This window comes from Nomascus leucogenys, chromosome 16 (genome assembly GCF_006542625.1).
Source record: "Nomascus leucogenys isolate Asia chromosome 16, Asia_NLE_v1, whole genome shotgun sequence".
NCBI classification, from domain to species: domain Eukaryota; kingdom Metazoa; phylum Chordata; class Mammalia; order Primates; family Hylobatidae; genus Nomascus; species Nomascus leucogenys.
In genome coordinates this window covers 95292175-95305969 of record NC_044396.1, presented here as the reverse complement: position 1 = coordinate 95305969, position 13795 = coordinate 95292175, and the positions used below count along the sequence as shown (strand labels likewise).

The 13795-nt window shown below is 62.3% G+C and overlaps 1 protein-coding gene and 1 long non-coding RNA gene across 6 annotated transcripts in view; one reads left to right on the top strand and one right to left on the bottom strand.

The window, feature by feature from the left end:
* The first annotated feature begins 263 nt into the window (after positions 1–263).
* LOC115830685 lies at positions 264–3507 on the top strand. Its single transcript, XR_004026239.1, has 2 exons — positions 264–2197; positions 2687–3507. It is a non-coding gene; the product is annotated as an uncharacterized LOC115830685 (long non-coding RNA).
* A 3178-nt stretch (positions 3508–6685) lies between these two features.
* Positions 6686–13795, bottom strand: part of GLI4 (GLI family zinc finger 4) — a 25907-nt gene continuing 18797 nt past the window's right edge. For all 5 annotated transcript variants that reach the window (XM_030795387.1, XM_030795392.1, XM_030795388.1 and 2 more), the window contains 2 exons: positions 8811–8909; positions 6686–7713 (listed from right to left, as the gene is read on the bottom strand). In XM_030795387.1, the coding sequence (XP_030651247.1) occupies positions 6806–7713; positions 8811–8909 (1007 nt within the window). In that variant the 3' untranslated portion in view covers positions 6686–6805. The remainder of the gene's footprint in view (positions 7714–8810; positions 8910–13795) is intronic.

Sequence of the window (13795 nt, the reverse complement as noted above, 5' to 3'; positions counted from 1 at the left end):
GGGCCTCTCTGGGAGGGGTCACGAGGCTGTGAACCAGCACGGGGCTACGTTGTGGAGGGAGAGATGGGGCGTCATGGAGGCAGGGGGCGCCGGGCAGGGCGTGGCTGCCAGAGGCCCAGAGGCCGAGCTGGGCCCTGCAGGTCGGAGGTGCAGGACCTGATTCTGACCCAAGCAGGGGCGTCCCACGGCTCGAGCTGCCCGTCCAGGTAGTGTCTGAGGAGGGCCTGGGCAGCGGCCTGTGCAGAGGGCTGGCCAGCAGCTCCTGCTTTGAGGGCTTGGAGGAGAACAGATTCCCAAACCTGGCCCATGATCAATGTATTTGGGTATTTGAACTAAATCCAGATTCCCTGGCTTCCCCTGAGGCCTGCTGAATCCCTTGGGGTGGGGCCTGGGAATCCGCGTTTTCCAGCGGGCTTCTCAGGTAGTTGGATGGTCCCTGAGTGGGTTCCCACGACCCCATGAAACAAGACCCTAGAAAACGCAAGGCAAAGCGGCCTGGCGAGTGGCCAATAGTCCACAGGAACTGAATGTGATCAGAGCGAGACCTGGCATCAACTAGGCAGGGGAGGCGCAGAGCCATTCTGAGGAAGAGACCCAGCCGGAACCCAGGGAGGAGCGGACTGTGAAAACTGGGCAGAAGCGTGCGGCGACTCCGAAGACACTGCCAGGAAACCCTCCCCGGTCCTCCTGGTGGGCCCTGTAGCAGCCGCAGGGGTCGGTTCTCACCCTCTGGTCCCAGCCAGGTTGTCTTGGAGTCAGCTAATGGGCAAGGCCCTTAGCTCTCTTAGGATCTGAGGATGGGAGGGGCTGCGTTTTACCAGCGGATCTGCACGTGTGCAGGCTGGGTGTTGAGACTTGATTGGTGTCAGCTGGACTGCCTGCCCGTGATGCACAGAAGCTGCTGTAAGAAACAGGGTCCATGTCTCCAGGGAGCAGGCCCCCGTTCTGAGGCCACAACCCCGAGGGCAGTTTCCGCCTGCAGAGTCCTCCCTCTCGCACCGGCTCACCTCGTGGTGAATCCCTTGGCTACGGTTTGGTGTGAGAAAAGAGATGGGTGTTTCACTCCCTGCTGCATCCCTGGTGACGGCCCTGGCATTTCAGGGCATGAGATCTTTGCTTAAAGGTTTTGCTGTGGTCACTGCACAGGGGGTGGGGTCCCTTGGTGCAATTTATCAGATTCTGCGGAGTGGATGACATCAGCAGGGTTCCTCTCCAGTGGGGATTATCTGAGACCTTTCCACATGCCCGCACCCACAGTCCGCTCCCTCATGGCAGCATGAACTCAGGAGGCGGGTGTTCCCACAGTCATTACATTTGCAGGGCCTCTCTATGTGCACTCTGATGCCTGAGGACCAGCGCTTCCACGGTGTGGCCACGTCCAGTGCTGCTCATTGGCTTCTCTCCTGCGGGAATGTTCTGATCCCGAATGGAGCCTGAGCATGTGCGAAGCCCTTCCTACGTTCACAAGGTGCTTCTCCAGTGTTCCATTACATCTCACCTATGCACACGACGTGCATACAGTTTCCACCGGCTGTGCGTGTCCCCAGAAGTCACATTCACGGCGTTTCTCTCTGGGAGGAATTCTCCCGTGCATGGCTGCTCTGAGCTCTGAGACCGTTTGCACCTGCGGCCACGCGTGGGCTCCTTGGGGCTTACAAACCAGGCTGGACTCCTGAAGCCCTAGCTGCACTTGGCACGCGGCGAGGTTTTTCTACAAAATCTCATCTCAGCCATCTGAGTCCTTCACCATTTATCTTATGAATCCGCTCAAACGTACAAGGAAGGCCTCTCTGCCCTCCTGCTCCAGGGAGGAGGTTTTGACCCTCAGCTCCACTTCTGCGGCTGGCCCGGTCTCCGCAAACCTTTTTCTGCTTGGCCAGCTGGTGCCGTGCTAGGCTTTCCCACTAGGGGCGGCAGAGAAAGCAAGCGCGCGAGGCTGCGGAGGAGAGAGGGGCAAACACTCTTTTCGGTTTGCTTCCGGTTTTTTCCTCAGGCTTCCGGTCTGTTTGGTGCCCTGGTCGCTTGTCTTCCGCACTCTGCTGCTTCGCCCCGGCAAGAGCACTTCCTTCCGCGGCTGCTAAAACCGGTGCGCGGGTTCCCAACTTCGCAGAAGCAGCTTCATCGGCCCCCCGGTAGAGACCTCAGATCGCAGCCATCGACGCCCCGCCGGGGGGTCTGTCCCCACCCTCGGGGCCAGGTCAGGGACCAGAGACCTGCGAAGCCGTCTCCTTAGGGGTTTAGTTCCCAGGCTTTCTGACCCCAGTACTTCCAAACGCTTACCTTTGTTTCCACAGCCCTAGCGTAGCAGCTGCTCCCTGCAGCTTTTGCTTCTGAGATACTTAGAGTTCTCTTTTCAGCTCCTTCGGTAGTCACTTCGTACATAGTGATTCATGATGCGAAATCCTCTCTGTTGAAATAATTGGCGAGGCCTCTGTCTTCTGACTCTCACCCTGACTTCCATGCTCTTTCCACCCTCACTCAAGTACATGCCCAGTCTCCAGTCTGTGGTGCTCCAGGCATTGCCTCTATGGCGCTGTGTCCCCTCCTTTGAACTCTGATCCTTCTGCTCAGGCCCTTTCTCCCAGTCTGAAAGAAGGAGTGAAAAAATGTGAGTTGTTCTAGACATCTGGAAAAGAGAACCCTGAGGCAGGAACAAGTCGTTAATTGCGTGAGCGTTTGTCCACAGCTCACCACGAGTCAGGCCCTGTGCTGTGTGCTGGGATGAAGCAGTGACTTACACAGGCCTGGACCTGTCCTTGTGAAGAGTGCGTCTGTGACACAGATACTGTGCCATGTGGCAAAGTAAGCACATGGGACAGCAGAGCCTTGTTTGCCATTAAAGTAATATCACAAGTCTGTTAAGGTTGGAAAATCAAGTGAACATGCTGAAAAGTTATGGGGAACGTAGTCTCATAGCTGGGGGAGCTGGGGGCCTTGTCAATTGGTTCCCCCAGTCTGGAGAGCAATCTGAGAGTAAGCAGTGGCATGTGTGTGCTGAGTGTGTCTGTGGGGGTGTTTTTGGATAAAATTAACATTTGAATTTGTGAACTGAATGAAGCAGAGTGCCCTTCATAATGTGGGTGGGCCTCATTCAATTAGTTCAAGGCCCGCATAGGAACTACCTCCTGCCTGCCTGAACCGGGACTTACGTCTTTTCTTGCCTTCAGACTGGGAGACATCAGCTCTTTGTGGGTCTCAAGTCTGCTGGCTTTCAACCAGCTCTTCTGCTTGAAAGCTGCAGGTCTTGGGACTGCCCAGCCCCCATAACCCTGTGAGTGCATTCCTGATAATAACCCTCTTCCTCTTGCCCTCCCCCACCCCACACCATTGGTTCTGTTTCTCTGGAGAACCCTAACACATCATTTACTAATCAGGAAACAGATTCAGAGACATTAATAACTTATCCAACCTCACAGTTAACTGTAGAGTTGGGCTTGAAATTCCAAGGTTGATTTTCTTAGCCAATACACCATGCTACATATATGTATGTAAAAAACCCTTGTGAACGGAAAAGGGTCCAAACTTAAGCTCATTTTGGTCCTTAATTGCTAATCCATAGGCAAGTTTTGGTCCTTATTTGCTAATCCATAGGCGTGCACACCTGCCCCCAAGGCATGATTAGGTCAGCACTTGGCCCTCCCCTTGTCTGGGGCTGCCAGAAGCTGCCTCAGAAGACCTCTCCCTGCAGCTCCAGTGCTTTAGGGTTCAGCGCCCCTCCAGGGCCTTTATTTCCTTCTGGGCTCAAAAGCAGATACTGTGCCAGATACAGATGATCACTTTCTGGGTTCCAAAACTCACATGCACCCCTTTCCTGGTCCCTCACGTTTGCTGTGACCAACCCAAGCCTCAGGTGGTCCTCTGCTAAGACTATCCACTCACACTGTCGACAGAGCCGTTCCAGGAGCTCTTTTTATGGGGATTTGCTGTGTACCTGGCACTGTGCAAAGAACCCCACCCATGCCGTCCTTCCAGCCGCCAAGTGCGGTGCCGAGCAGGCTGCGCTACCACCATTGTCAGAGGCAGAAACAGGCTCCGTGAGGAACGGTAAGTGTGGGTTGTGGAATCAGGGCCGGTAGATCCCAAACCTTGGCTCCCAGATACCATGGGGTCTTTAGGAAGATCCCTGGTCACTTCGGGGAGGAGGGAGAGGGCGAAGGCTGAGAATCGGGGTCCTGGGTGGGGGGAGGGAGAGGGGTGGTGGTGTGGGTTGGAAATTGGCCGTTGAGCTGGAGATGCTCCAGGTGGTCTGCGTCCAGGTTCCTCTGGGGGCGGGGCGGGGCAGAGCCGGCAGGGGTGGGACAGGGCTCCGAGCCAGCCCCGGGGGCGGCCGCCCGGACAAACGGCCCTCGTGTGATGCAAATGGAAGGAGGATGGGGAGAGGCGTGACTAAGAGGCCGAGCACAGCTCAGGGTTGCAGGCGTCCCAAGAGGGCTCAGGAATTACGTCCTGTTCAACTGCACGCTGATAAACCCGGCAGCCACCACAAGGTAGAAAAATGCCCTTAAAAGTCCTCGCCTGGGTCCTGCCGGGCCGCTCTGGGGTTCCCGCGAAATGTTGAGTGGATCAGATGGCACGTTCGAGATTCAGCCCTGTGCCCGCGGGCTTGGAGAAGGCGCTGAGGACACTGGGAAAGACGCAAATGCCATTTCAGCCCATCTCGCGGGCCCTGCCCGACGAGGGAGGACACAGAGACCTTGCAGAGGGTTTACGACCCGGCGCGGAGAAGCAGCCCTGCCTGACCCGGGACCCGCCGCACCGCACTTCCTTCTCCAGGAAGCCTCCCGTGAGCTGCCGCTGCTGGAGTCTCGTGCGGGCTGCGGAGAGTGCGCCTGGCCCCGCCCCCTCCGCGCCCCTCCAGGAGCTGCGGCCACTTCCGGGACTATCTAGGACGGCGTGGAGGACCGCCGGGCTCTCCTCTCCGGTCGCAGCGGGCGGGAGTCCAGCCCGGGCGCCCTCTCCAGGTCTCACCTCCCCTCCTGCTGTTACTCATCCAGAACCCCGGGCCTGGCCCCCAGGTGTGCCTGTGGCGGGCCTGTGAGGTCACTGTCCTGTTGAAGACGAAGGCTACCGTCCCCGCTTTTTGGCGGTGTCTGCGGGGGCCTGCGCAGCGCGCATCTGATGTCATCAGCCCCCAGCAAGCTCGTTTTCCAGAGAAGAACCGGGAGGCTCCGAGGTGACTTGTGGCTTGCTCGAGGTCACACGATCAGTGACGGCACCAGATGAATCCCCGAATAGAGCCAGCACCTCGGCCTGGCTGCCCACGCTTGTTACTGAACAAGGAGAATGCAGGCGTCCTCACCCTTACCTTTCAGGCAGACAGTCTGAACCCCATGCCCACCGCACACCAGCAAGGACGCCTCAAGTAGGCGCCTGCCTCCCAGCTGACTTCGGACAGACACACTGACCTCCAGCCCGCACCCCTAAACTCGTTCTCACCCGGCGGAGTGGGGCGTCCAGAGCGGTGGTGGCCATAGGGCCCCCAGAGCATGGCCTGGAGAGGGTGGCGGGGGCTGGAGGAGCCTGGGGCCGCCTTCCCCAAGGGGCTGCACAGGGCCCTGTGCCGCAGGCTCCCAAGCCGGGCAGCCGCGTTCCCGGGGCTTCTGAGTTGGAAACGAGGTCCCGCTGTCTCAGCAGAGGCCTGGATGGATGGCTGGTTAGGGAGCTCAGGAATTCATCTGGTGCCGTCACTGATCGTGTGACCTCGAGCAAGCCACAAGTCACCTCGGAGCCTCCGGGTTCTCTTCTGGAAAACGGGCTTGCTGGGGGCTGATGACATCAGATGCGCGCTGCGCAGGCCCCCGCAGACACCGCCAAAAAGCGGGGACGGTAGCCTTCGTCTTCAGCAGGACAGTGACCTCACAGGCCCGCCACAGGCACATCTGGGGACCAGGCCCGGGGTTCTGGATGAGTAACAGCAGGAGGGGAGGTGAGACCTGGAGAGGGGCAGCCTCGGAGGAGCCAGGCTGGGGTCTGGGATCTGCCAGCTGTCCCTGAGGGCACAGGCAGGGCAGGGAGAAGGCGCTAGCAGAATCACTGGCACTCAGCACTTGGAGCCACCCCCAGCTGAGCTCTCCCAGAGCTTCGTGGCCCAGTCTCCCCTGCCCAGCAGCAGTGTCCCGGCAGCTCTGAAGAGGGCCCGGCAGGCCCAGCTGTACCAGCCCACACCTGTCAAGACCTGAACACCCTGGGCCCCCACACCCCAGGGCAAGGGGCTGGTGCAGAGGAAGCCCGGGCCACTGCTGCCCAGCAGGCCCCCCCGCTGAATGGAGGCAGGGGGAGGAGGCAGCAGAGCTGACAGGGCACATGGGGAAGAGCCTACTGCATTTACAGAAGCAGAGGCCTCCCAAATACATAAGGGAACCGAATTGCCAGAGACCCCTCGCCCAGGTGGCAAAAGGCAGCCTGGCTAGGCCTGTGGGCAGTTCTAGACTGGCCCTGTCCTCGACCCCTGCTTTGGGCACCCCCTCCCCCGTCCCATGTTGATGGTGGGGTATCAGCCCTGGGCAAGTCAGGACGCCTCCAGGCCTCAGATTCTCCCCTAGGACACTCGGGCCGCCCGCCAGGCCCCAGGGACACCGTGGCCCTGTATGGCAGGTCTTGGTGGAGCAGCCCCATCACCCCCACCCTGCAGCGGGTCCTCGAGGATGGGAAGCTGCCCCAAGGCCTCACCAAGGCAGGTGCCGGCTCCCACTTCCAACAATCAAAAAGAATTTATTCCGGACACGTGGCATGCGGTGCTGGGCAGTGCCCACCGGGGGGGTGGGTGGGGGGCAGGTAGGAGGCCGAGCCCCGAGCCCCCGCCCGGCTACTCGCGGTAGTGCACTCGCTGGTGCTGGATGAGCTGGGAGCTCTGGCCGAAGGCCTTGCCGCAGGCGCCGCACGCGAAGGGCTTCTCGCCCGTGTGGGTCCGCAAGTGCCGGAAGAAGTGCGAGCGGCCGCGGAAGGCTTTGCCGCAGTCGGCGCACTCGTAGGGCTTCTCGCCAGTGTGGATGCGCTGGTGCTCGATGAGCACGGAGCTCCAGATGAAGGCTTTGCCGCACTGGCTGCAGGCGTAGGGCTTCTCACCCGTGTGCAGCCGCTGGTGGCGCACCAGGTTGGAGCTCTGGCTGAAAGCCTGGCCGCACTCTCCGCACTTGTAGGGCTTCTCGCCGTTGTGGATGCGCAGGTGCTGCGTGAAGTGCGAGCTGTGGCTGAAGGCGCGGCCGCACTGGCCGCACTCGTAGGGCTTCTCGCCCGTGTGGATGCGGTGGTGCTGGATGAAGCCCGACCAGCCGCGGAAGCGCTTGCCGCACTCGTGGCAGGCGTAGGGCTTCTCGCCCGTGTGGATGCGCTGGTGCTTCAGTAGCAGCGAGTTATACTTGAAACTCTTGCCGCAGGCCTCGCACCTGTGCGGCTTGGCCCCCCGCGCGCTGCCCTGCCGGCTCCGACCGAAGTTGACTCCCAGCTCGGCGGCCCGCTCGGGCGCACCCTCGGGCCCGGCCGCTGCTTGCTGCACAAGCGTCACGCGCCAGGCGCCCCGCGGCTGGGCGCAAGGGACGGCCCCAGGCGGCTGGCTCGCCGGCCGCTCCGCGCTGGATTCAGGCCCGAAGCCGGCGCCGCACCGGGCCCTGCGGGGAAGGCTCCTCAGGAGGCTGCGCAGCGCCCCGCCCGCCCCCTCGTCAGGGGCCTGAGAGCCGGGAGAGCGTGGAGCCTGCTCCGGCTCGGGCTCGGAGTCTGAAATGAGAAACGGCAGAGGCGGATAGTACCCGCGTGCCCCCACCGTGGCCCAGAGGGACGGGGATGGGGAGTGAGAGCAGAGCTGGACAGGGGGGCTCAGAGGGGACAAGGAGGGTCCAGGCACCCAGTGGATGGGAGACAAGCGGACAGGGGCTCGGAGTGCCGTGCCCGGGAGGGCCGACATGGACACAGGGGTGGGGAGCATTGCAGGGTGACCCAGAGCTGCTGGGACCATCCACAGTTACCACAGCGGCCGTGCCGGTGCACGGAGTCACAGTGGCAAGACAGACCGTGGGGCCACCCTTAGCCAGGAGGAAGCACTAAGTGTTGGTGAGGACCCGGAACCTGAGGGACTCCAGAGCTCCAGAGGGCGCCTGGAAGCCCTTGCCGAGGATGTGGTCCGTATGGGCACAGCTCCTCATGGGGCTGCCCCAGGCCTCGGTGGCAAGTGCGCTGCTGCCCAGCTCCCATGCCCACCCCAGGAGCTTCCCACGCAAATCTCTGGCCCAGGGTCTCTTTCCAGGGACCTGACCTCAAGACACCTGCTCCCCACCCCAGGGCCGCCCAGGTGTGGGCGACGGCTCAGCACTGTTAAATCCAGCCATATCACTAACATCACCCAGAGGGAACCCTGGGAGCTTCTCAAGGGGGAGGTGCAGGGGACCTGGACTGACACAGCTCCAGCCAGGCTGAGGGGAGGCCATCTAGGGGATGCAGTAGGAGGAGGGGACCCAGGATAACTCTGGTGGATCTGGGGGGACAGTGGTGCCCTGAGCCAGAGGCCCCAGCCCGAGGCAGGTGGAGGGGAGGGAGGAGTTCCTGATTCACTGTGTCCGGCTGGGGCCGCCAGGAGTCCACGTGGGGCCACTGGGGCAGGTGGCCATGGGCTGCAGTCACCACCTCGGGAAGCATCAGTGACTGGACTGGCATTAGAGCGGGGGAGGGGCCGCGGGGCAGAGGTGAGCTGGTGCTAGGGAAGAAAAGCCCCAGGAAGGGGGTGGTGCCAGCATTGGGGATGCCACAGCGGTGGGCGTTGTGAGGAGCCTGGCACTTGCAGAGCTCTGGTCCCCCAGAGCCCGATTCTGCTCACTCACCGGGCCAGAAGGTGTCTCTGCTGATCTCCACTTCCTCTTCGTCTTGGAGATCCAGGTCAGAAGGCTGGGAGAGCACCTTAGGGCTGGAGCCAGGGGAGCCTGCGGGGCAGGGAGGCTGGGGCTCACCTCCACCCTCTGGACCGCTGCCTCCACTCCTCTCTGATCACCACGTGCTTCCAGGCTGTGACCCTGACACAGGACACCTCCTGGCCCTCCCAATCCCAACAGCAGGCCCGCTGCTTGGGCTTCTCTAGCCACGAATGCCCTTTACCTTCCTTCCCAGCTCGGTTCAAGAGCCTCCTCCTCCAGGGGCCAGCAGCGGGAGCTCATTCCCCTTCAGCCCAGTAAGCAGAGCCAAAACCTGGGGTAGCTTCAAAGTGGCCCTCCTGCCGCTGAAGGCGGCTTTGTCACCTTGGTGGGCTGTGGCCGGCCCTCCTCCCTGCCCCACCATCCTGCAACGCTGCCCTGGAGCGGCCTCTCAAAGTGCTGGCCCTGCAGGCTCCCACACCAGCACCTCGTAAAGCCTCCCTCCCTTGGCCCAAGGCCTTTCTGTCCCTCCGGGGCTCTCCGCTGTCCTCGACGAGCATCCAGAAACAGCAGAGGCAGCTGCTTCCAGCAGGCCCAGCGCACTGACCCCTGGCTTCCTCAGGCGGAGACTGAGGAATGGGCTGGGCCCATCTATGAGCCCCTCACCCCTGGGCACACCAGGCTTGGGCACCCAGAACCAAGACCCCCCTCCCACCCAAGACTTGGTGGGGGCAGGGTGGGGGGATGGCCTTAACGCTCTAGGAGCACAGATGCAAAAGGGAGGGGCGTGGGCTCTGCTGCCCGAGGCCAGTGGTCAGCTCTCCTCACGGCGGCAGGGGCACCAGGCCCCTTTGGGGGTCTCACCTGTCTCCTCAGTGCTGTGCCACCCTGGTGCCTCACCTGGGTGAGGAGAGAGGGTGGCTGGGGGCTGTACTCAAGGATGGGTGTGTCTCTTAGCCCCGTGAGGCCGAATCTGGGTGCCCCCAGAGATGACAATGCAGAGATGGGCACAGAAAGACGCAGGGCTGGGGTGGGAAGAGGCTCCTGTCCACACCCCGTTCATAACAGTGCCCGGCTGTGAGCTTTTCCTGGGGCTTTCCAGCCTCAGGCAGACCTGCCCCGGCTGCGGTGGGGTGACCAGCTTGGCCCACCAAGGAGGGTGGACTTCCCCAGTCCAGCCAGCCACTCACTCACCTGACACGCCCTCCTGACCTCAGGTCGGCCCCTGGGAGACCTTCCGAGCTCAGGCTGAGGAGTGAGGGGTGGCCTGACATGAAGGGCTGGGAAGTTCAGCAGGTGGGGGCGGCTGTGCGACGTCCCTTCCTCGAGAGCTGAGGGTCCAGAACTGCTTGGCTGCCCCAAAGCAGGATGTGGGGGGTCCCAAACCACCTTTGGGCCTTTCGGATACACTCCCCATTGTGGAGACAGGCCTGGGGGCACTGGCGTCTCTGGGCTATGACCCTCACCCCCAGCTCATGGCCACCATGTCACCATCCCCTGGCAGCCAGGGGAGCTGGCTTGTTCCACAGATGGCCAAAGGCAGGGCAGGCTCCAGCGCCGTGCTCCTGCAGAGGGGGCGGCGAGGGCACCTTTGCCCTGCCCTGCCCTGGGACACCACTGGAGGGTGGTGTCCACTGGAGGGGACCTGGCAGCACTTTGAGAAAGAAAGCGACCCCGATTCCAGCTTTGTTCCTGGGGCCATGCCCTGGCACTGACAGGCAGGATGTTCCCCGGGCTGTCACTTTAAGAGGGCCAGTGACATTACCAAGATAGGAAGCACGCCAAAGCTGCTGCCAGCTGTAGGGGTGCCCGGAGACACCCTCAGAGTCAAGCAACGCCAGGTGGTGTGCGCTGTCTCCGCCCTGCTGCAGAACAAGCCGACGCCGGATGGCCCTGGCTCCCTGGGAACCTGCCCTGTTCAGGCAGCAAAGCACTTCCTAGGACCTTCTCTAGGGGAGGATGGGGGTGGCCCAGGGTCAGGTGTGGGAGGCACATAGTATGGGTCACTGTCATTCCACTGCCTAACCGTGGCTCCTGACTCCTGCCCACATTCGGGCCATTACTGCAGAGCTCAGTCACCTGCCACCTGCTGGCTGTGCCCGGGCCGTGCCAGGTCTCCACGGGGTGCACACCCAGATGCTGCTCCCCACCCTGCTGGCTCTGTGCAGAAGTACCCCTGCCTCAGTGCCACTACCCCTCACCTGGCCAGCACCCTCCCACTGCTGTGCCACGAAACAGGGACAGTGTGGCCCGAACCGGAGAAACACCAGGGCTGCCCACCTGCTGTGGCTGGTCTTCCAGGTGGAAGCGAGGTGGCTGTACACGTCTGGGGACAGGCGGGAGGCGGGTGCTTTCCTGGCTGGAAGGGCCTTTCTTTGTGTATAAAATGGCACAGCAAGTGCTGTGTGCCCGGGCCTGGACCAGGGTGAGTTAGGGGAGCAAGCTAGGTGCCGGGGGGTGGTCAGTGGGCACCCAGAGTTCAGATCTCAGGTGCCAAGGCCAGGCACTCCATGTGGAAAGATGCTGTGCCTGTCACGGGGTGGCCCTGCCCTGCCCGTGGGGTCCTCCCTACCAGCCTGGGCACTCAGTAACCCCCACAGGGCTGCAAGCCCCCAAGGGTCCCAGGCCTCCCCTCCCTCACTTCCTCCTGCCCAGACTGTCCCTCCACCTGCAGGACCCCTGGGTAAACCTTCCAGAACCGGCCCAGGCAGTGCTGGCTCTGGTGGGCGTGGCCTTGGGGCACAACACAATCCCTGAGAAGCTGTGTGGGGACCCTCAGTCCCCCAAGCCCAGCCCAGCTCCTGATCTGCGCCTCCGCAGAGGTCCTGGGAGATGAGGAACTGTGTCCTGTTCCCACTGCCTGGTCTCCCTGCTCTGCAAGGCTTGTGCTAGGCCATGGCCCCAAGTCCTTTGCTGTGGGACCCCAGCTTCATGTCTGCAGGGACCACCGCATAGAACCTTACCCGGCCACTCCCCATGCCCCTCACGACCCTCCCCACTGATAAACGGCTCCTCCTCGGGACCTCCTCTGCTCCCTGACACCTCACAGCCTGGTGCCCAGCAATGCACCCACCAGAGGCTCCTGAGGTGACCACGTGTGCCTGGAGTGGGCCCCAGGAACCTCGGTCTGGCCCACTGCAAACTTCTTTCTGGGAGTCGGGAGTTCTGCGGCTCCAAGTCCTGTCTTGATCCCTAACTGGCAGGTTGGCCCTGGGCAAGTTCCAGAAACACCGAGGTCTCCCCTGCTTAGGAACCTGTGGCCCCGGGGCATTCCCAAGGAGCAGAGGAAGCTGGAAATGCCCAGAAGCAGCCCCTGCCTTCACCCAGTGTCTGGAAGTTGGGACAGGAGCCGCCCATTGCTGCGGCCTGGCCCCGTTCTCTCTACACCAGGCCTATCAGCATGAAGAGGGGATGAAGGCCACCCCCTTATCTGGCTCTGGCTACCTGACAGCCTTCCCAGGCCCCACTGTGCCTCAGCCACAATCTCTTGCTGGGGGAAGCAGCCACACCCGCTGTTCTCAGGGCCCAGCACGTCTGTCCTCCCTGGATGTTGTTTCTAGCACAGCACGGAGAGGGCGGAAGCTGCTGGTGCAGCCCCCACTCCCTCCCACAGGGCAAAACCCCTGGGGGTTTCAGGGCACTCGGACGTGGCTCCAGTGCCCAGGAGGCTTCCCGGCCTGTGGGGCTGGGGACTCACGCCTGACTTTCTGGGCCTGGCTGCCCACGGCTGGTGGAGACAGGGCCGGGGGTAATGCAACCCTGCAGGCTCAGGGGGCCTGACCCCAGGCCCCTCCATGCTCCCCAGGCCCACCCTCCACCTGGGCATCAGCTTCTTATCCTGCAGAAACTGGCCTGCAGCCACCTCAGCGTGTGTCCTGTGCTGTGCCAAGATGATCTGCTGGGCTGTGCCCTCCCTCAGAAACTGTCCCCCTAGAGAAGTCACACCTCACCAGGCTTGGGGGGGGTGCCAGGGCGTGCCCTGAGTCTGCTGACCTCCTGGCCTTGTCTCTGGGCTTCTGTGTCCCCACTGGTAACGGGACAGGAGGACTTCTCTCAGCCATTGTACAGGTGACATGAGAGGGCAAGAGCGGGCTCTGAGATTCTAAGGGGTGAGGAGCACGGCCCTCGGGGGCATGGGCTGGAGGCCCAGCCACAGTGTGTGCTGTGGGGGCTTGGGATCCTTCCAGGTAGCCCCTGGCCAGGCCCACCAGGACAGGCAGCCCACGGGTGCCCCTTCCCAGCCTCCTCGCAGTCCCTGGGGAGTTGCTCGGGACACAGCAGCGGAGACGGCAGGGCTGCAGGCTCCTGCTCCTCGGGGGAGTGGATGCCAAGCCGCCTGGCTCCCTGCTCCGCTAACTCACCCTGGTCCTGGCTCCTTGGGGGAGCCCCCCGGCCTCTCTGTCCCCATCTGAGTGCCCACCTGAGGGCCCTATGCAGCGCAGCTGCTCTCCACAAGCCTCAGTGGTCCCTTCAGCCACCAGGACTCTGACTCCCCAAGAGGAAGAACCCTGTGCCAGGTTGCCCCCATTCCTGGGCCAGGCACGGGCTCTCCAGGCTTGACCTATGTGGGGCCTTGCCCCTGCTATCAGCAGCTCATGTGCTGGGTTGGGCCACGAGGGCCGAGGCCAGGCCTCCTGTGGAACACCCAGCAGAGATGGAGCTTCAGGATCCCTGACCTCCGAGAGGGAGTACAGCCAGGGGCACCACGGGGCTGGGACTCCCCCACACCTCAACTCCCAGAGCCTGCCATGTGACCATGAGGCCACAACATCGGGGTGGAGCAAGGCTGGCGCTCTGTCCCTGCGAGTCCCGGGGGGTCACACCCAAACCAGCTTGGGAAGGCAAGGACTCTGGCTGCTCCACTTCCTGAATGACAACACAAACTCAGAGGGGCGATGCCTTGCTCCTGGTCACGCTGGATCCAGACTTTGAGGCCACTTTCCCTCCCACACCTCAAC